Source organism: Orcinus orca, chromosome 1, assembly GCF_937001465.1.
Source record: "Orcinus orca chromosome 1, mOrcOrc1.1, whole genome shotgun sequence".
Classification (NCBI taxonomy): domain Eukaryota; kingdom Metazoa; phylum Chordata; class Mammalia; order Artiodactyla; family Delphinidae; genus Orcinus; species Orcinus orca.
Genome location: NC_064559.1, coordinates 160,026,570 through 160,046,933, shown reverse-complemented (window position 1 = coordinate 160,046,933; position 20,364 = coordinate 160,026,570). Strand labels below are relative to the sequence as shown.

General features: G+C 39.4%; 1 protein-coding gene across 24 annotated transcripts in view; it reads left to right on the top strand.

Annotated features, from left to right (window-relative positions):
- Nucleotides 1-20,364, top strand: part of PATJ (PATJ crumbs cell polarity complex component) — a 405,040-nt gene that overhangs the window by 49,627 nt on the left and 335,049 nt on the right. For 23 of the 24 annotated variants that reach the window (XM_049696976.1, XM_049696961.1, XM_049696959.1 and 20 more), the window contains 3 exons: nucleotides 4,115-4,258; nucleotides 7,700-7,776; nucleotides 9,811-9,867. In XM_049696976.1, the coding sequence (XP_049552933.1) occupies nucleotides 4,115-4,258; nucleotides 7,700-7,776; nucleotides 9,811-9,867 (278 nt within the window). The remainder of the gene's footprint in view (nucleotides 1-4,114; nucleotides 4,259-7,699; nucleotides 7,777-9,810; nucleotides 9,868-20,364) is intronic. The other variant, XM_049696921.1, reaches the window with a different exon arrangement.

The following is a 20,364-nucleotide window of genomic DNA, read 5'->3' as shown; positions in this document are numbered from 1 at the left end:
CTATTAAGGACACTTTTATTTATAAAATAATATTTGTTACTTTGATTATAAGAATAGTAAATTTTCATTATGGAACAAATGCAAAATTGTATGCATGACAATTTTTAATTATCAACTTACAAATGTAGATAGATCAACAAAATTTGGCAATCATGGGAACACATTCAATTTAAAATGAATGACTGGGGCTTCCCTGGTGGCGCAGTGGTTAAGAATCCACCTGCCAATGCAGGGAACATGGCTTTGAGCCCTGGTCCGGGAAGATCCCACATGCCACGGAGCGGCTGGGCCCGTGTGCCACAACTACTGAGCCTGCACTCTAGAGCCCTTGAGCCACAATTACTGATCCCATGTGCCACAACTACTGAGGCCCGCGAACCTGGAGCCTGTGCTCCACAACAAGAGAAGCCACCTTAATGAGAGGCCTGCACACTGTGGTGAAGAGTAGCTCCGCTTGCCGCAACTAAAAAGAAAGCCCGTGCACAGCAACGAGGACCCAACACAGCCAAAAATAAATAAATAAATTTATTTTTTAAAAAGAAAAGAATGACTAGCAGGTCTGGGGCCCCGCCCCTTACACTTCTCAGGACTGACCTTCTGGCAGCTGGGCTGCACGCTGAGCCAACATTGACAGGTCCTCGTGATGTGGCCGGACGTGCCCCCTCTCGTGAAATCATGGTGGCATACTGGCGACAAGCTGGACTCAGCTACATCCGATACTCCCAGATCTGTACAAAAGCAGTGAGGGATGCATTGAAGACAGGATTCAAAGCAAATGCCAAGAAGACTTCTGGCAGCAGCATAAAAATTGTGAAAGCGTAAAAGGAATAATTTACTCTGACTACAGCTTGAAATGTTGCATGTTCAAGGTGAAGATGTGTGGGCACGTGTTATGGCAGATTGAAAATGATCTCCCTTCATGGAAAGAAAAAAAACCTGTCTTGTTCATAGATTGACAATGCCAATAAATTAAAGTACGGTTCAAAAAAAAATAAAATGAATGACTAATTATATAACTAGTGGGTAAGAAATAATTCCATTAGAATTTGTCAAACGTTGAGTACATATTTTTTCCCCTTCTCTGAAGATATAATGAGCCTAGAAATGTTTGCTTTCAACTGATATTAAATTGTATTTACATTGGAACTTTATTTTATTTTATTTATTTATTTATTTGGTTGCACAGGGTCTTAGTTGTGGCAGGTGGGCTCCTCAGTTGCAGCTTGTGGGCTCCTTAGTTATGGCTCATCAGTTCCTTAGTTGTGGTATGCGAACTCTTAGTCACGGCATTCATGTGGGATCTAGTTCCCCAACCAGGGATCAAACCCGGGCCCCCTGCATTGGGAGCACAGAGTCTTTTTTTTTTTTTTTTTTTTTTTAACATCTTTATTGGGGTATAATTGCTTTACAATGGTGTGTTAGTTTCTGCTTTATAACAAAGTGAATCAGTCATACATAAACATATGTTCCCATATGTCTTCCCTGTTGCGTCTCCCTCCCTCCCACCCTCCCGGGAGCACAGAGTCTTAACAACTTCGCCACCAGGGAAGTCCCTATGTTGGAACTTTTTAAGTTTTATGTGGTAGTGGAAATTCTGCTGCTGAAAGATAGATGCCCTGTCAACTGCATTGTGTGTATGAAATTTAAAATTGCCTAAATAGTACAGAATGTACAAATGCTGTATTGACCTTAAAGGTTTACATAAATATTTATACCATTATAATGGTTTTTAGTAGCTGTGATAGAGCCTTTGGCTTTAGTCTGTTGTATCAGATGAACTATGTCATCTGCGAATTAGCAATTCTTTACTGGGCGTGCCTACATTTTAAATTTGTATTGGGATAGGTTTTGACTCTAAATCTGCACTTCTTCCATGGTTTGGGTGTCCCTCCTGTGTGTTTCACTAGCACCCTTTGAAGAGCACTCTACTGTAGCATTTTTCACACCGTGTTGTAATCACCTGTTTTGTGTGTGGCCACTATAATGTAGGGGAGTGGTTATGCCTGTGTCCCCTGCCCCATTGAATACATCTCTGTGTGCCTTCCTCATAGTCAGCATTTAAGTTTGTTTTACTGAAACAAACTGCATGGCTTCTAGCTCTTGTGCAGTACCTTCCTCTGCCATTCAAAATCTTACTGTCTTTTTCTCCTCTAAACTCTTATTTGCATACCTTGTATATACTTATTTGTGTACCAATTTGTATACTACTTGTAGCGTACAACCAATCATGTATTGCTTTGTACTCTGCACACTGTTTAGTGTGTAACTCTTCTCCCCAAGCTACATTAGCAGCTTCTGGCTGGCATTTGTCTTGCTGGCACTGGGCTGTGCATTTAGTGTGTATCAAGAGATTAATGTTCTAAAAAATCCTGTGTGGTTTAAAATGTCATGTGAAGATCATAGGAACTTTTAACTGGTTATATTTTTAAACTTTTTATTATAAAATTTTTTGAACATACAGGAAAATTGAAAACTAATGTAACAGATACCCAAAAACCCACCATTTAGATTCAGCAGTTAACATTTTGCCATGTTTGCATCATCTGTTTACCTTTTTCTGAACCATTTAAGAGTGAGTAGTAGATATCATGACAATTTAGCCCTACATCAGTTATGGCTTCTAAAAATAGTCATGATATCATTATCACACCAAAGAAAATTAATAGTAAGTCCCTAATATCAAATACCCAACACATACTTAAATTTTCCCAATTGCTCCCAAATGTCTTTTGTAGCTCCTTTTTCCACTTCCCTTTCTTCCCCTCAAAAGCCTCATAAAATCAAGATCATTGATTTTTATGCATTGAGCCTATTGCATTGTATTATGCTTCTTTGGTTTCTTAATCTAGAAGAATCTCTTGCCCCTGCCTCCATGGCATAGACTTTTTTTTTTTTTTTTTTTTGGTGGTACGCGGGCCTCTCACTGTTGTGGCCTCTCCCGTTGCAGAGCACAGGCTCCGGACGCGCAGGCCCAGCGGCCGTGGCTCACGGGCCCAGCCGCTCCGCGGCATGTGGGATTTTCCCGGACCGGGGCACGAACCCATGTCCCCTGCATCGGCAGGCGGACTCTCAGCCACTGCGCCACCAGGGAAGCCCGGCATAGACTTTTTGAAGGGATTTGGCCATTTGTCACTAGAATGGTACATTCAGAATTTGATTGTTTCCTTGTGGTGTCATTTGACTTGTTCCTCTATCCCCTATGTTTCTTGTGAGCTAGGAGCTAGAGCCTTAAATTCAGGTTCAGTATTTTTTTTTTTTTTTTTTTTTTTTGCGGTACGCGGGCCTCTCACTGCTGTGGCCTCTCCCGTTGCGGAGCACAGGCTCCGGACGTGCAGGCCCAGCGGCCACGGCTCACGGGCCCAGCCACTCCGCTGCATGTGGGATCTTCCCAGACCGGGGCATGAACCCGTGTCCCCTGCATCAGCAGGTGGACTCTCAACCACTGTGCCACCAGGGAAGCCCAGGTTCAATATTTTTGATAAGAATACTTTATAAGTTACATGTGGTTATTTAAAAATAACGTAAAATGATTGTTGTTCAACCTTTCTTGTGTTTAAGAGATACATAATGACTGGCATACTTGAGATTGAACGCTTACTTAACTCAATTTAGCTAAGGAAGGAAACTCTGCAACCAGGAGAAGACTCTCCCCTTTTCTTCCCATTCACAAGGTTACTTATGTAGAGTTGTTTGTGAAACTCATGATGATGTCATGCCAGAACCTAGGATTGCCCAGAGCAACGGAACCGGCTTCTTCTGCATATCTTGCTCTCTGCCCACCACAGCAGCAAGAACATATGGCCCCCAGTGTTCTCCTCCTTCCCCCCACCCCCCAAGGCTATATTGAAAAGCATCTCCTCCTGCTTTGTCATTGACTTTACCTTGCTTTTCTCTTCCCATTGCCTAGTTCCTTATTCTTTTCAATAATACTACAAGTGTATTTTTTAATGAATTGAGTGGTTATCACAAGTGGCATTTTAACTAAAGGTATCATATGTGTAAGTTACCTGAAAAGTTTATAAGAAGGTTGTGAAATGGGACAATAGAGTGGAATAAACTTACTTAAATATGGCCTTCATCTGATAGTGATTCAAATTAACAATTCTTATTTTAGGAACTGTGGTAGAACCACCAAAAACACCAGCGCTCTTTCTGACTGGAGCAGTGGAAAAGGAAACTAATTTCAGTGAAGATGAGGAAACTGAAGGAAGAATGGATAATCTAAAAAATGGCAATATACAAGCCTTAGAAAAACTGGGTAGGCACGAAGCATTCAATTCAAAGCTTTCTCTCTTTATAGTTAATATAATATGAGGAATTTTAGAGGCATTTTTGGAGATATAAAATAAGATATTCTTAATATCAACATCTTAACACTTGTGGCAGTTGAGAATCGAGCATACTGTTGTTTAATCATTGTTTAATTATTTTTATTTATTTTTTTTTTTTGTGGTACTCTCACTGTTGTGGCCTCTCCCGTTGCGGAGCACAGGCTCTGGACGCGCAGGCTCAGTGGCCATGGCTCACGGGCCCAGCCGCTCCGTGGCATGTGGGATCCTCCCGGACTGGGGCACGAACCCGTGTCCCCTGCATTGGCAGGTGGACTCTCAACCACTGCACCACCAGGGAAGCCCAATTATGTTGATTTTGAATACATTTTATGAGTGTGGTAACTTTTAATCTTGTCGGCATTTTTAATTACTACATACTTTAGCTTGTATTATTATCATCGATATAGCTATAGATATACAGTGTCTGTATACATATAGCAGTATTTCCTTTTCACCATAACAATAATGTATACATTTTTATATATTTTATCAAATTTCCAGGTTGCTATATATTTATTGTTTAATTTTCTTTTTAATTGATGTGCAGCTTTGTCCTTGTGCTTTGTTCTTTGATACCTTGTCTACTCTAGTTGACTGTATTCTGTAAGCATGTTGAGTAACAGTCTCACACAGTTTCCTGTACAAAGGCACTCAGGGAAGCCTTGCCAGTTGGATGAAATGGACTAAAACTTCATCCATGTCCACGTTGGCTTTTGGCTTTGATTGCCTTCTCTTGGGAAAGAATGGCCTGAAGGAAGGAGTAAACCCCTCATTCAAGTTTTAAAATTTCCTATAGTTTGGAAATTTAACTTGTTCTTTTTGACCCAAGTAGATTGCAGTTAATTTTTGCTCTTTAAATTCATGTGAACCCAAAGAGATGTACAATGAACTATCAGGTGAAAATCAAATACATTCTAAAGTTAGAAATATTTTTAGAAATATCTGCTCTTTTTGGATCAACCTCACTACCTTTTTTTTTTTTTTTTTTTTCATGAGTATATATAATTTCAGCTAGAGAGTTAGACCAAATTCTTCCAACTGTTACGAAGTTAACTCTCTTTTTGCTGTAGGGGCAGAACTGTTTTCTCTTCTTCTCGTCTAGTTCTTTTGGCTGGTCTAATGATTAAATCGACATAAGACAGATTAACACAGGAGAAAAACTAATTTCCTATGTGTAAGAGTCCCATAAAAATATGAGCCCCAAGGGCAAGTTGGGCAGTTGAAGCTTCTGTGCTATCCTGAGTTAAGGAATGGGGTAGGGGCCTGGGCCTTCCAAGGGGAGGAGAGTAATTTACAGGATGATAAGAAGAGCAGATGTTTGGTAATTAGAAGTTTGCCCAGCCATGCAGATAGGTCTTTCAAATAAAAAAGTTATCTCTGGTAATAACTGTCTTTCTGGTACAGGTTCCCTATCTAAATTCTTTTAGGTAGTTAAGGGAGAGGTGAAAGTTTTTCCTGAGTCTGCTGGGTCTTGATTGCCTTCAGCTGAAAATAATCCACATGCCAAAGTGGCAATATTTGGGGGTGGCATATTCTGCTCCCCTTCATTGCCATTGGAATAATCGTTTCAGAGCATCATAATATTCATTTTTGTGTGTGATCATTTTGTGTAGCCAAGGATTTATTGAGCTGCTTAAAATAAATCTCTTTCCTCTGGTACTTAGGCCTTTGTGCTGTGCCTTAAAACTCATGACTGTGATTTCATTGTATGACTGAAAGGTAAAAATATAGTCAAAAGAATTGTAGGTGAAATATCGACATTATTTTATACGTGTATAAAATATCTTTAAATATCATGTTTTTAAGCTTACAGTTCAACCAATACATTGCAAATTTTATTCAAATTAGCCTACCACATAGGAAACTGCTGCCTGTAAGAAATTTAATAGAACTCTTAATGTGATTTCTTACGGAAATGTTAACAGAGTAGGAACAAAGGTGCAGAGCCTACCTGAATGATATTTTGTTTTTAATAGGATCTTCAGTTAGTTATCCTCAAAATGTAATCTAGCATATCAGTTAATATACTTTATGGATATGCTTTTGTAAATCTAGTAATTTTAAGTCCTTTAGTGTTCATTAGTCTTAGTCTCTGATTTTTGAGGTTAGCCTGTTTTACTTAATGATTTGTATTCTGTAATTAAGCATGATATGCATCCGAGATTAGATGTCTGCTGAAGGCTTGAAAAAACTGATATTGCAAGTTATGTTTGATTTTTAGGCAGATGGTTATATCAGTTGTGGTGTTTTGTGACTTGTCCAATCTTGTGACAAAATTGAGTTTTTCTTAAAAAAGGTGGAGGTTTGTTTATTTTCTGCTGCTACTGTGGATCTAAATTGAAATTACAGTTTTAGTACTTTGATTTTTGTCTATTAGGCATCATTCAGACTACAGACTTCTGGCTAAGATCATACGGAGGATAGGCAGGACACTTAAAATCTGTCTGCGCTCTTTAAAATCATCTAACCCATGCAAAAAAGGCAATATTAGCCTTAAGTAAGAAAGTTATAAAGATATGACAGGGCTTCCCTGGTGGCGCAGTGGTTGAGGGTCCGCCTGCCGATGCAGGGGACGTGAGTTTGTGACCCAGTCCGGGAAGATCCCACGTGCCGCGGAGCGGCTGGGCCTGTGAGCCATGGCCGCTGAGCCTGTGCGTCCGGAGCCTGTGCTCTGCAACGGGAAAGGCCACAGCAGTGAGAGGCCCGCGTACCGCAAAAAGAAAAAAAAAAAAAAAAAAAGATAACCACGTAGCCACAAAAGACCCAAGTAAAACAAAATTTCTATTGTATTAAAGCTCATGCAACTCACTGGTTGAATTAAACCAGAAAAGCTTTTATATCTGCCCAAGTGAAAATTTGATTGGGTCATGTTGATATGCGTTGTTTATAGTAAAGATATTTTGATAAGTTTTTACTTTTCCTGTGGGTGAGTGGAAGGTACTACTCTGAAATGATTAACATTCACCTTAAATCCTTGTTTGTCCTAACATAGCATAAACCAAAGCCAGATGCATTTTACTTGTAAGCCACAGGATGTTTGTATACAAACTATATAATTCAAATTTCATTTATAACTCATCATTTCCTCTTCCCTTTAAAATATTCCTTAACAGCAAAAGCCCCATCATAATTTGGTCACAGACCAAATTTACATTTTACATTAGTAAAATGTAAAATTTTACATTCTACATTAGTCTTACAAGTCACCTCTGATTTACTTTACCTAATAGACCTAAGTTAATGCACTTTCCTTTTTATTTATTTCCCTTTTACTTACTGAAGCTGTGCTGTTATGGAAGAATTTAGTAGTTTAGTGTGTTTAGCTTACAGTAGTTTCAATGTTTTGTTTATTGATTTTTTTAATCCAGAAGGAGTCCCAGCCTCTTTAGAAAATGAGCTGAAATCCAGATGGGAAAACCTACTGGGCCCTGATTATGAAGTAATGGTATGTTAAAATCTTTTAATAAAAAACACTCATGTCTCATCTCATGTCAATGAAATGTAGCTCTGAATGCTACAATTGAAAGAAATGGGAGAGTCGAAGAATAGCCGGCCCGGCCTTTATTTTTTCCTCCTGTGTTTCTTCCGTACTGGATCAATTAATTGATTTTTTTTTTTTTTTTTCATTTTAAGCTGCAAGGACAGTTAAGGACTGCAGATAAGTTTCAGTTACAATTAGCAGACACTCAGTTCATGTGGAAACAATTTAAGTCAACAATAGGCAGAAAAATGTTAGGAGAGAAAGGACTTGCCTTTAAATTTATAACCTGTATCAGCTGCTTAAAATTGCTGGCATTTTTATGATTGCTTTTATGATCTGTTTGTTTTATTATACACTGAAAGGGCTGTGGATATTAGTCCTGTGTTTCACGAAGAATCTTACAGTTTTATGAGAAAAATGAAAGAATGCTTATCAAATGTATTTGGGAGAACAGGAAGTAATTTAGGTTAGGTATAAGTTTATATGCCAGTGGTCCATTAGGCTTCCTTTCACCTGTTATTAGATTCACTGAGTAAGGGATTGATTACATTTCCCCATATGAATCCACGTGAAAACAGAAAGCTGCACTTAGAAAAGCCTCTACAGTGTTCACTAAATGTGTTAGTAATAAAGTATTCTATTAAATTTCTTTTGTCTTTCACGTTTTCTTACATATGTTTGTCATTAGTACTTGTTGGCTGGTTGGAGATTTTTTTTTTTTCTCTTCTAGCCACTATCTATTGTTAGACATTTTCCAATGTCATTAAGATGAGTCAAAACAGTGCATACTTCCTCTTCTTACTTGTTTTGTGCTTGCATGTGGGTCGTCATGAACTGCTGCTTCTTTACTTCATAGATTTCAAAGCTGTTTTTTCATTAGGTTATCACCTAGCAAGTGACCTTTTCTGCTATCCTGAGTGGTTGATATTTAAAGTAGTTTGGTGTACCAGTATTTTTAAGTGGTCAGTTTTGCGATGATCTCTTTTCGGTTAAAAATTTATCCTCTTTATAACCACCTTTCCAAATTTTATTTATCATGTGGTGAGGTCATAACAGAGGGGCTAGAAAGAGGAGACAGAATTTGAAGTTGGAAATTTAAAGTGACAGTTTATTCATTAAGAGTTGTAACATGTTCTGAGGGACGAGGCGACAAAAGGAGAAGGCAGGCAAGACGGATGAATGAATGCATACATGCAAATATGCGTATACACATTCATGCATGTGCTCCAGTGTTTCTTACTTTATTTTCTTCCAGAATCTACTTATCTGAAGTGCAGTACTTTTAGAAGCCTTAGTTGGACCACTGTTTAACTTATCCCCTCCCTCCAGATGCACCATATTCTATTAACAACTTACAGATGCAAATCATCAGTGCAGTATTTTGCTTGCACGGAATTCACTTCTGTGGGTGTCCACCATTGAAGCTTAGAACAATAGTTTTAGGCCAGGATTAAAAGCTTTCAGTATTCCACGATCTTTCCACCAGTCCAGGTCTTTTGTTTGTGTCCTTGCCAGCTCTTTCTCCTAGGGAAATGGTTTGAGCTTGCTGTAGAAAGTCAGATGCTTCAGTTTTTCCAAACTTCTCTGATTTTTCTGACCTTGAAAACTTCGTTTCAAGGCCTGGGTTTAGAAGTAAAAATGACCATACTCTTGGTTTTGTCAAAAGAATAAAATTTTTATGGCTTTAATACAATGGAGGATTATATTAAAATTTTAGGGGCTATGGATTTTTAAAAATAGTACATGTATTTGCCCATCACCTTCTAGTTCAACTTTTGCATAATTTATGAAAAAAGATTGCTGTGGAGAACAATAACAACAAAAAAGCGAATATACTCTGAAATTTTACATTATGTGTTATGGATTTCAGAAATGTGGAAAAGAGTTTAGATGGAGTTATCAATGTATAGGTTTTATACAGATTTTTTTCAGAAAGCCTAGGAAGAAATAAAGTTATGCTTTTACAAATATTGGAAATATTCTTTCTTGTGAATTTAGATTGCTACTTTGGACACACAGATTGCAGACGATGCTGAGTTACAGAAATATTCAAAGGTAAGCATTATTTTTTATTTTTATTTTTTATAAATTTATTTATTTATTTTTGGCTGCGTTGGGTCTTTGTTGCTGCGCGCGGGCTTCTCTAGTTGCAGCGAGCGGGGGCTAGTCTTCCTTGTGCTGCTCATGCTTCTGATTGTGGTGGCTTTTCTTGCTGTGGACCACGGGCTCTAGGTGCACAGGCTTTAGTCGTTGTGGCACCTGAGCTCAGTAGTTGTAGCTCATGGGCTCTAGAGAACAGGCTCAGTAGTTGTGACACATGGGCTTAGTTGCTCTGAAGCACATGGTATCTTCCCGGACCAGGGCCCCAACCCGTGTCCCCTGCATTGGCAGGCGGATCCTTAACCACTGCGCCACCAGGGAAGTCCCTGTTTTTTAAACTGTTGCCAGTTTTTTGTTGTTTGAAGAACTTTCTCTAAGTTCTTGTCAAAGAAGCTAGATTAGTGCTATGATCTAAAGTTTTCAGAATTTAGTTTTAGAGGTTTTCTGGAAATGTAGTAGGTTCTGACTGTTATGAAACGTGATGGTTAGATATGCCTGGGAAGAACGTGGGCCACTTCCAGAAGCCAAAATCCCTGGTGTGACTGCTTTGCCAACCTTAAAGGTAGTATGCAGAGCGGCCTTGTGCAGAGCGTGTTAGCTTTTCAGATATTGTAAGTCCTTTTAAAATGTTTCCTAAAATTCAAGACCATGATATAGACTTAAAAAAAAAAATCTTCCCGGTCCAGATGTTTAAGAACAAAAAAGTGGCTTATCTTTTGAGATAGGCAATGCTTTTTCTTGGACTTAAAAAATTTTGTATTGAGACCTTTATTTCTAATGGCAAAATGCCAGAAGGTAACTTTTACAGTTTTTCCTAACATTTTTAGTGACCTCTCACTGCAAATTAATTTCATAGTCCCCACTCTGGATAATCAAAGGGCCAGGGTAATTGAAACTTAGAGAAGCCTTCCAGGTGGCTTTCTCAATTAATGATGAGAAAGGAAAGGTTTTCGTGTCCGAATAGTTTCAGAAATTATACGGTAATCCCACCTGAGGTGTATGAGCTAAGCCCAGCTTAAACTCTGCTGTCATATGCAGTATTCAGAATGAGTTTTCTGTGTCCCATGTGGGTTTGGTAAGAAGTCATCTCTATAGATAGTTCTACCATTTCCTTCTTTGGGTATTTGTGATGAATATTTTCCTTCTAAAATTTTATGTTACATGTGCTGTTATTTTTAGGTTGGAATTTTCACAGCCGATGCTGTGGGGAGTATTTCTTTCCTTGTAAGCTAGCCTGCATTTGGAGTCACTTCCTTGCTGGGCTGTGTGGGCCAACTGACCAGGCTTTCCTCAGATGTGCAATATGAAAGAACACGCACAGCTTGTACTTAAACTATTTACAATATCATATTTAGGTTAGATTAGTCACTGATTACTAATTCCATCTAAATTTGTTGAGAGGAGTTTAATTCAAAATAAGAGTAAGAAATATAAATCCCTCATCAAACTTCACATGTTATTAATTACCGCAGTATAGTTTACTGGTGACATGGACTCTGGCGTCAAACTGCCTGGGTTCAGATTCTGGCTTATCCATTTACTAGCTTGTAAAATTATCTAGACTCTATGTTTCAGTTTTGTTGTCTGTAAAAGGAAGATATTAATAGATTAGTACCTATCTCATGGGTTGTATAGGAATTAAATTTAATGTGCCTAGAGTAGTTGCAAGCACATAGGATATTGTTAATACTTTTACTGTCATTCATAAAAACCAATGATGCTTTTCCTGAAAATTGTTCTTTAATTTACACTAAACTCTTAGATAGTAGATGTTTTCTATTTACCAGTCTTCCACTTAACTGAATTTCCTGTGCCTAATCTGCCCGTCTATTGAGTCCTTAATTTTAGTTGTTATATTTTTCTATTCTAGAATTTAATTTATCCCTTTTTAGATCATAATTCTTTTGGAGGAGTTCTCAATTTTAAAAAATCTGTAGTTGCCATCTTTTTCTCTATTTCTTGAACATATTAATCATAGCTTATAAGGACTTAAAATAATTAATTCCAATATGTGGATCAACTTTAGATGTGTTTCTGTGGTTTGATGTTTTTCTCTCGTTATAGTTATTTGATTGTATATCTCGTCATGCCATAATTTGACTGAATGTTCGATATTATGTACGCCAGCTACGAAAGGCATCAAGTGATGTCTTCTCCATCCAGAAGAGTCACTGTTTCTTCTAATAAGGAGATACTCTGTGTGTGTGTGTGGGGGGGGTACAGGTGGGCGATCATCTCTGAGGCGAGGCAGAGGTACCTTTCGGGTAAGGTTCAGACTCTCTTGTTGCCTTTGCTCCTAACACATGGCCTTCCAGGTATTCCAGTGAGTCTGCGGTGTTTACCAATCCCTTCTCCCTGGTGGGACCTGAACTCCAATTCTCCCTTAGTACTTTGGGACTGTAGAAATCTTTGCTTAGCTCTTCAGAGGTTTCCTGAGGAACTTTTAGCCTCCTTGCCCGTTAGAACTCCAGAGACGTCCTTGGAGGAAAACATGCCCTTGCTCAGGCTCAGTTCATCGTGCAGTTCAGCTTTAGTTGTCCTTACATGTTCAAAGCCGTAAGACCCTGTATCATCAGATTCTATAATGAGAAGAAAGGATCATAACCACACACGGTACATCTTAAAGAATGTCATTGTTTTTCTCCAGGCAGAACATGTTCTCTTTCACCTTCATCCCTAGTTCCTTGCCACCAGTCTAACTTTATCTTCTTCCTGATCAGCTTCTATGAATTATGTCTCCTTGTACTCAGTTACACTGGTGTAATGATGTGGAAAGTCTTCGAGTCAAACAGACTTTCAGAACCACCTCACCAGTACATTCAACTGTTCATCCATTCATCAATTATTTATTGATATCTACTCAGTGCCAAGTCCTCTACTGGGTGCTGGGGTTTCAGAAGAGAACAGGAAAAAAAGAATCGCTGTCTTGTAGAACTTACATTTTAGTAGGGGGAGATACAAAATAAGTCATAATTTCTGTAGTACAGATGATGTGTGCCATGCAGGGAAAATGGATAAGGAATTCAGGAGAGAGTGTGGGTTTGCAATTTTAGATAGGTTGACCAGGAAAAGCCTCCTTAAGAAGGTAACATTTGAGGAAGTACTTTAGGAGGTGAAATAAGCAGCCTAATTTTTCTTCTACATAATAGGAACAATAGTACCTATGTTGTAGAAGGTTAAATATAAATATATTTAATACATGCCCTAATTAATATAGCTCAATGCCAACATGTAAGAACCGTTTGATAAATGGTGGTTTTGTTTCCCAGTTGTATACTTCTAGTACTTTTAGTCTCTGACCTTCTAAAGGCTCCTTTAAAAAAAGAAAAGCTATTTTAAAACATTTAATTGAAATTTTGTTGTAGCAAAAGTTTTTTTTTAAATTTTTTGCACTAGAAGAGTCAGCCATAATTGCGCTATTCTCTTTTCATATTAAGTTGTTGCCTGTATATGTTTACATATCTGTAGTTGGTATACCCATTCTTTTGTGTAACATACATGTCAGAGAAGGGATGTATGCTTTTTCTATGTAAAATTATCACACTTATTTACTCTTTTTTTTTTTTTTTGCGGTACGCAGGCCTCTCACTGTTGTGGCCTCTCCTGTTGCGGAGCACAGGCTCCGGACACGCAGGCTCAGCGGCCATGGCTCACGGGCCCAGCTGCTCCATGGCATGTGGGATCTCCCCGGACTGGGGCACGAACCCGTGTCCCCTGCATCAGCAGGCGGACTCTCAACCACTGCGCCACCAGGGAAGCCCCATATTTACTCTTTTGTACATTGATTTCTTAATTACAAATGTCCACAGATTGATTTGTTGTTGTTGTTTTTTGAGCCATGCTGTGCAGCTTGTGGGATCTTAGTTCCCCAACCAGGGATTGAACCCGGGTCATGGCAGTGAAAGTGCCGAGTCCTAACCACTGGACTGCACAGATTGATTATTTTGATGAACTATAATTTTTAAAAATCCTCTTATAATTGGAAGTTTAGCTCTTAATTCAGTAGCTTCTAATTTCTCCCTACAATATGTAAAGAAGACTGGCCTGTCCAAATCCATTTCACACGTGAGGATGCTGAAGTGTGCATAGGTCGAATGAATCACCTTAAATTACACAACTGGATAGTACCAGAGGCAGCTTGCAGATTAGAGAGCTTTCTTTCCTTCCTGAAATATTTACAGAGCTCCTACTCTACGCCAGACACCGCACTACCAACTGTGGGAAGCAAAAGAGAAAAGGTCCTTGCTCTCCTAGAGTCTGGGTTCTGGGCTTTGGTCAGGGCATGATAATAAACAAGTAAAAAATAACCTGAGAAGATAGTTATAAACTGTAAAAAGTGATGCAAAGAAATGCTTGTAAGAAGTGATGATGATTCAAGAAGCATAAACAGGGTGATGAGAATATAACTGGGGGGCACCTTAGAGAGAGAGCTGGGGAAAGCCTTTCCGAGTTTAGGCTTGAAGGATAAGAATGTGGTGAACGGCAGGTACAGGTGGAAAAGAGCTGTCCTGTGGGAGGAATGGAAGTTGTTTGTTCAGAGTGTCTCAGTCAAACTAAATGAAGAGTAGGATGTTGTTAGGTGAGGAAGACCAGGTGCTTACAGGGCCTCGAGATCCATGCTGGTAAGCCTGGGTTTTATTCTCAGTGCCACGTAATACTGGTGGAAGGTTCTAAGCAGGGTAGTGTCATGCTCTGAGGTCAAGGATGTAGGGGTTTTGTTTGTTTGCCTTAAAATATTTATCTATTTGGTTGTGCCAGGTCTTAGCTGTGGCTTCTGGGCTCCTTGGTTGCGGCATGCACGTGGGATCTAGTTCCCTGACCAGGGATCGAACCCGGGCCCCCAGCATTGGGAGCGTGGAGTCTTAACCACTGCACCACCAGGGAAGTCCCAAGGCTGTAGGTTTTTCCTCTGTCCTGACAGATTTCTGATTAGGAAAATCATGTTTCACAGCTATAGCTGGTGTTTCTAAGGGTTTAACTGTCTTTAGTTGGTCACTCCAGTTCCCACCTCATAGCCGCTTCTCTTGACGAGATGCTGATTCAAGAAGCATCTTCCTATATGAGAAGCCAGCGTAAATAGACAAGATTTCCTTTTGAGGTGGATGCAGTTGTACGGAAAGAGAGAGGTGAAAACAATTTACAGTGGTTTGAACATTAGCTGCACTGCTTCTAGGAAGCTGTTAATCATGACACAAGAAGTTCCCCCGCATCTGGGGAGACTTGCACTTTTAGGGGTGGCTTTCTTGGCAAGTGTTTACTATTAAGATAATCAAGACACTATGAGGGAGAAGCATTATGCTCATGCCAGTGACCTTTCTGCTGGCCGTCAACTGTAATATGAAGTGAGCATTAGTAAGATCTGTGGTGTGGGAAACAAAAGACCAGGCCCTATTCTCTGGTTTTGACAAGACAGACTGACAAATTTCACTTTATTTCCTTCCTGAATTACATTCTCTGAGCCAAAGGGCATTAAGATGTGAGTTCACCTCTCACTCTGTTTCAGCAAGTAGAATTGTGAAGGCAGTGGGATGTACTGGGCCCCCACTCAGCGACCAGGGTCAGTGCTTTGCGTTAAAGACATTTTCTCCTTTATTTCCCACAATAACCCTATTGGTCAGCAGTTACTTCCAACTCTCCATTTTTAATATGTGAAAACTGAGTGTCAGGTAGCTAAAGTGACTTGCCCAAGATCATACACAGCTAGTAAGTGACAAAATTTAGGAAGCAAATCAGGGTTATCTGACTCTTAAGTCTGTGCCATTCTTTATGTTTTTCCTTTTGAATAGATAATACATGGACAAGACACAAAATTTAAAAGTTACAAAAGGAAGTACTGCAAAAAATAAGTTTCTCTCCCACCCCAGTCCCTTTGTTTTCCTCCCCAGTGGCAACCAACCACAGTCACCAGTTCTTCAGTGTATAATTTTATACTTTTCTGGTCTCTCTTTTGAGTGGAGAACATAAGATACAGAATCAAATAACTGTAGTGACAGTGGTTATCCACTAGGGCAGATGGCTTTTCAGAAGTATCAGAGGATCCTTTTCAAAGTACACATGCCCTATTTTGTTCCTCCTGACTAATATTCTGATTTTGTAGGTTTGGGGTGAGGTCTCTAAAGGAAACTGTGATTGCTTCCTTGCCTCGCTTCATTGAGAATTACTGTTCTGGTATTGCTAACATGCCTTATATGTACAGTTGACCCTTGAACAACATGGGTTTGGACTGCATAGGTGCACTTATACACAGATTTTTTTCAGTAGTAAATACTACAGTACTACACCATCCTCAGATACGGAGGAACCTCAGATATGGAGGGCTGACTATAAGTTATACCCAGATTTTTGACTGTGGAGGGTCAGTGCCTCTAACCCTGAATTATAAATGGTCAACTGTATTCAAGGAGGGAGAGGTTCCTTCCTCAAGACAGATGAAGGAGGCTTATTGGGAGGATGAACTATATACTCTTATTGGAGAAATAAGAACAGTGGATATTCCAGGTGGAGGAAATACAATGAGCAAAGGTAGAGAAAGAGGCATAAGTGCAAAGTGTTAGGTTAGGTGTCAGAAGCTCAAGTAGGGATCTAAGGAGCTCTCAGGGAGCCGGCAGGGGAATCCTGGAAAGAGAAAGTCAGGGCTGCTGTCGCTGCCCACATCCTGGGGTCTCAGAGTTCTCTGTGACGAGTGTGGCTCACGTCACCTATCAAGCAAACCCCAAACCTCCTCAGTGTGACACCAGTCCCCCTACCTTCCCTGCTCAGAGTCACAGTGAAGCGGTGCCTAGCTCCAGAGGCCTGGCCAGGTTGGGGAATGGAGCTCTGGTCCAACGGCTGTGCAGGGGTGTGATGTCTTGAACCTTAAGGTAGTTTATTCTGATTTCTGCCTGAAGGCTCTTTCATCAGCCACCTGCCAAAGATTGAGAATCGCACAAAGAAGACTGTCTCAGAGCCCCACGGAAAAGGACTGTACGAGGATGTTTCCTTAGCAATACCTGAAGATGCTTCTGTGTAGAAACAAGAGACCTGAAGTGATCTCAAAAGTTGTTATTATTTTTCATTTGTTGGAGATAATGCCCACCTTTGTGAATGAAGAGGATAGAATTTTAATGGGAAGAATGAGAAAATGAAAATGCTGTACTCAGATAAACCTGAGGATTATGCAACAGGTTTGTAAAGTGCCTCTGCTTCAGTAATCCTTGCAGTGCTATACTTCTGTGATGATGCTAGAGGCTTGCGTCAGCTTCTCTTAAAGGACTGTTGTTATCATACCCAGCTCTCTCCATTCCTTTTCTCCTCATTCTCAGGTTGACTCCTAAAATTTGTGAACATCTCCCATGCCGTGTGGCTGACAGGATCTTGGTGCTCCAGCCAGGTGTCAGGCCTGAGCCTCTAAGGTGGGAGAGCTCAGTTCAGGACATTGCTCCACCAGAGACTTCCCAGCCTCACATAATATCACATGGTAAAAGCTCACCCAGAGATCTCCATCTCAATGCTAAGACCTAGCTCCTCTCAATGACCAGCAAGCCACAGTGCTGGACATGCTATGGCAAACAACTAGCAAGACAGGAACACAACCCCACCCATTAGCAGAGAGGCTGCCTAAAATCATAGTAAGTTCACAGACACTCCAAAACACACCACTGGCCGTGGTCCTGCCCACCAGAAAGACAAGATCCAGCCTCATCCAGAACACATGCACCAGTCCCCTCCACCAGGAAGCCTACACACCCAGTGAACCAACCTTACCCACTGGGGGCAGACACCAAAAACAATAGGAACTATGAACCTGCAGCCTGTGAAAAGGAGACCCCAGATACAGTAACTCAAGCAAAATGAGAAGACAGAGAAACAAACAGCAGATGAAGGAGCAAGGTAAAAACCTACCAGACCAAACAAATGAAGAGGAAATAGGCAGTCTACCTGAAAAAGAATTCAGAGTAATCATAGTAAAGATGATCCAAAATCTTGGAAATAGAATGGAGAAAACACAAGAAATGTTTAACAAGGACCTAGAAGAACTAAAGAGCAAACAAACAATGATGAACAACACAATAATGAAATTAAAAATTCTCTAGAAGGAATCAATAGCAGAATACCTGAGGCGGAAGAACGGATAAGTGACCTGGAAGATAAAATAGTGGAAATAACAACCGCAGAGCAGAATAAAGAAAAAAGAATGAAAAGAATTGAGAACAATCTTAGAGAACTCAGGGACAACATTAAAAGCACCCATATTCGAACTATAGGAGTCCCAGAAGAAGAAGAGAAAAAAAAAGGACTGAGAAAATATTTGAAGAGATTATAATTGAAAACTTCCCTGATATGGGAGAGGAAATAGTCAATCAAGTCCAGGAAGCTCAGAGAGTCCCATACAGGATAAATCCAAGGGGAAACACGCCAAGACACATATTAATCAAACTATCAAAAATTAAATACAAAGAAAAAATATTAAAAGCAGCAAGGGAAAAGCAAAAAAATAACATACAAGGGAATCCCCGTAAGGTTAACAGCTGATCTTTCAGCAGAAACTCTGCAAGCCAGAAGGGAGTGGCAGGACATCTTTAAAGTGATGAAAGTGAAAAACCTACAACCAAGATTACTCTACCCGGCAAGGATCTCATTCAGATTCGACAGAGAAATTAAAACCTTTACAGACAAGGAAAAGCTAAGAGAATTCAGCACCACCAAACCAGCTTTACAACAAATGCTAAAGGAACTTCTCTAGGCAGGAAACACAAGAGAAGGAAAAACACACCCGAAACAATTAAGCAAATGGTAATATGAACATACATATTGATAACTACCTTAAGTATAAATGGATTAAATGCTCCAACCAAAAGACATAGACTGACTGAATGGATACAAAAATAAGACCCGTATATATGCTGTCTGCAGGAGACCCACTTCAGACCTAGGGACACATACAGACTGAAAGTGAGGGGATGGAAAAAGATATTCCATGCAAATGGAAATCAAAAGAAAGCTGGAGTAGCAAGTCTCATATCAGACAAAATAGACTTTAAAATAAAGTCTATTACAAGAGACAAAGAAGGACACTACATAATGATCAAGATATTAATCCAAGAGGAAGATATAACAATTGTAAATATTTATGCACCCAACATAGGAGTACCTCAATATATAAGGTAGATGCTAAAAGCCATAAAAGGGGAAATTGACAGTAACAATCATAGTAGGGGACTTTAACACCCCACTTTCACCAATGGACAGATCATCCAAAATGAAAATAAATAAGGAAACACAAGCTTTAAATGACACATTAAACAGATGGACTTAATTGATATTTAAATGACATTCCGTCCAAAACCAACAGAACACACTTTCTTCACAAGTGCTCATGGAACATTCTCCAGGATAGACCATATCTTGGGTCACAAATCAAGCTTTGGTAAATTTTTTTTCTTTTTTTTTTTAAGCTTTGGTAAATTTAAGATAATTGAAATTGTATCAAGTATTTGTTTCGACCACAATGCTGTGAGACTAGATATCAATTACAGGAAAAACACTGTAAAAAAATACAAACACATGGAGGTTAAATAATGCACTAATAACCAAGAGATCACTGAAGAAATCAAAGAGGAAACAAAAAAATACCTAGAAACAAATGACAATGAAAACACAACGACCCAAAACCTATGGGATGGACCAAAAGCAGTTCTAAGAGGGAAGTTTATAGCAATACAATCCTACCTCAAGAAACAAGAAACATCTCAAACAAACAACCTAACCTTACACCTAAAGCAAGTTGAGAAAGAACAACAAAAAATCCCAAAGTTAACAGAAGAATTCATAAAGATCAGATCAGAAATAAATGAAAAATAAATGAAGGAAACGATAGCAAAGATCAATAAAACTAAAAGCTGATTCTTTGAGAAGATAAACAAAATTGATAAACCATTAGCCAGACTCATCAAGAAGAAAAGGGAGAAGACTCAACTCAATAGAATTAGAAATGAAAAAGGAGAAGTAACAAGTGACACTGCAGAAATACAAAAGATCATGAGTCATTACTACAAGCAACTACATGCTTATTGGACAACCAGGAAGAAATGGACAAATTCTTAGGAAAGCACAACCTTCTGAGGCTGAACCAGGAAGACATAGAAAATATAAACAGACCAATCACAAGCACTGAAATTGAAACTGGGATTAAAAATCTTCCAACAAACAAAAGCCCAGGACCAGATGGCTTCACAGGCAAATTCTATCAAACATTTACAGAAGAGCTGACACCTATCCTTCTCAAACTCTTCCAAAATATAGCAGAGGGAGGAACACTCCCAAACTCAACCTACGAGGCCATCATCACCCTGATACCAAAACCAGACAAAGATGTCACAAAAAAAGAAAACTACAGGCCACTATCTCTGATGAACATAGATGCAAAAATCCTCAACAAAATACTAGCAAACAGAATCCAACAGCACATTAAAA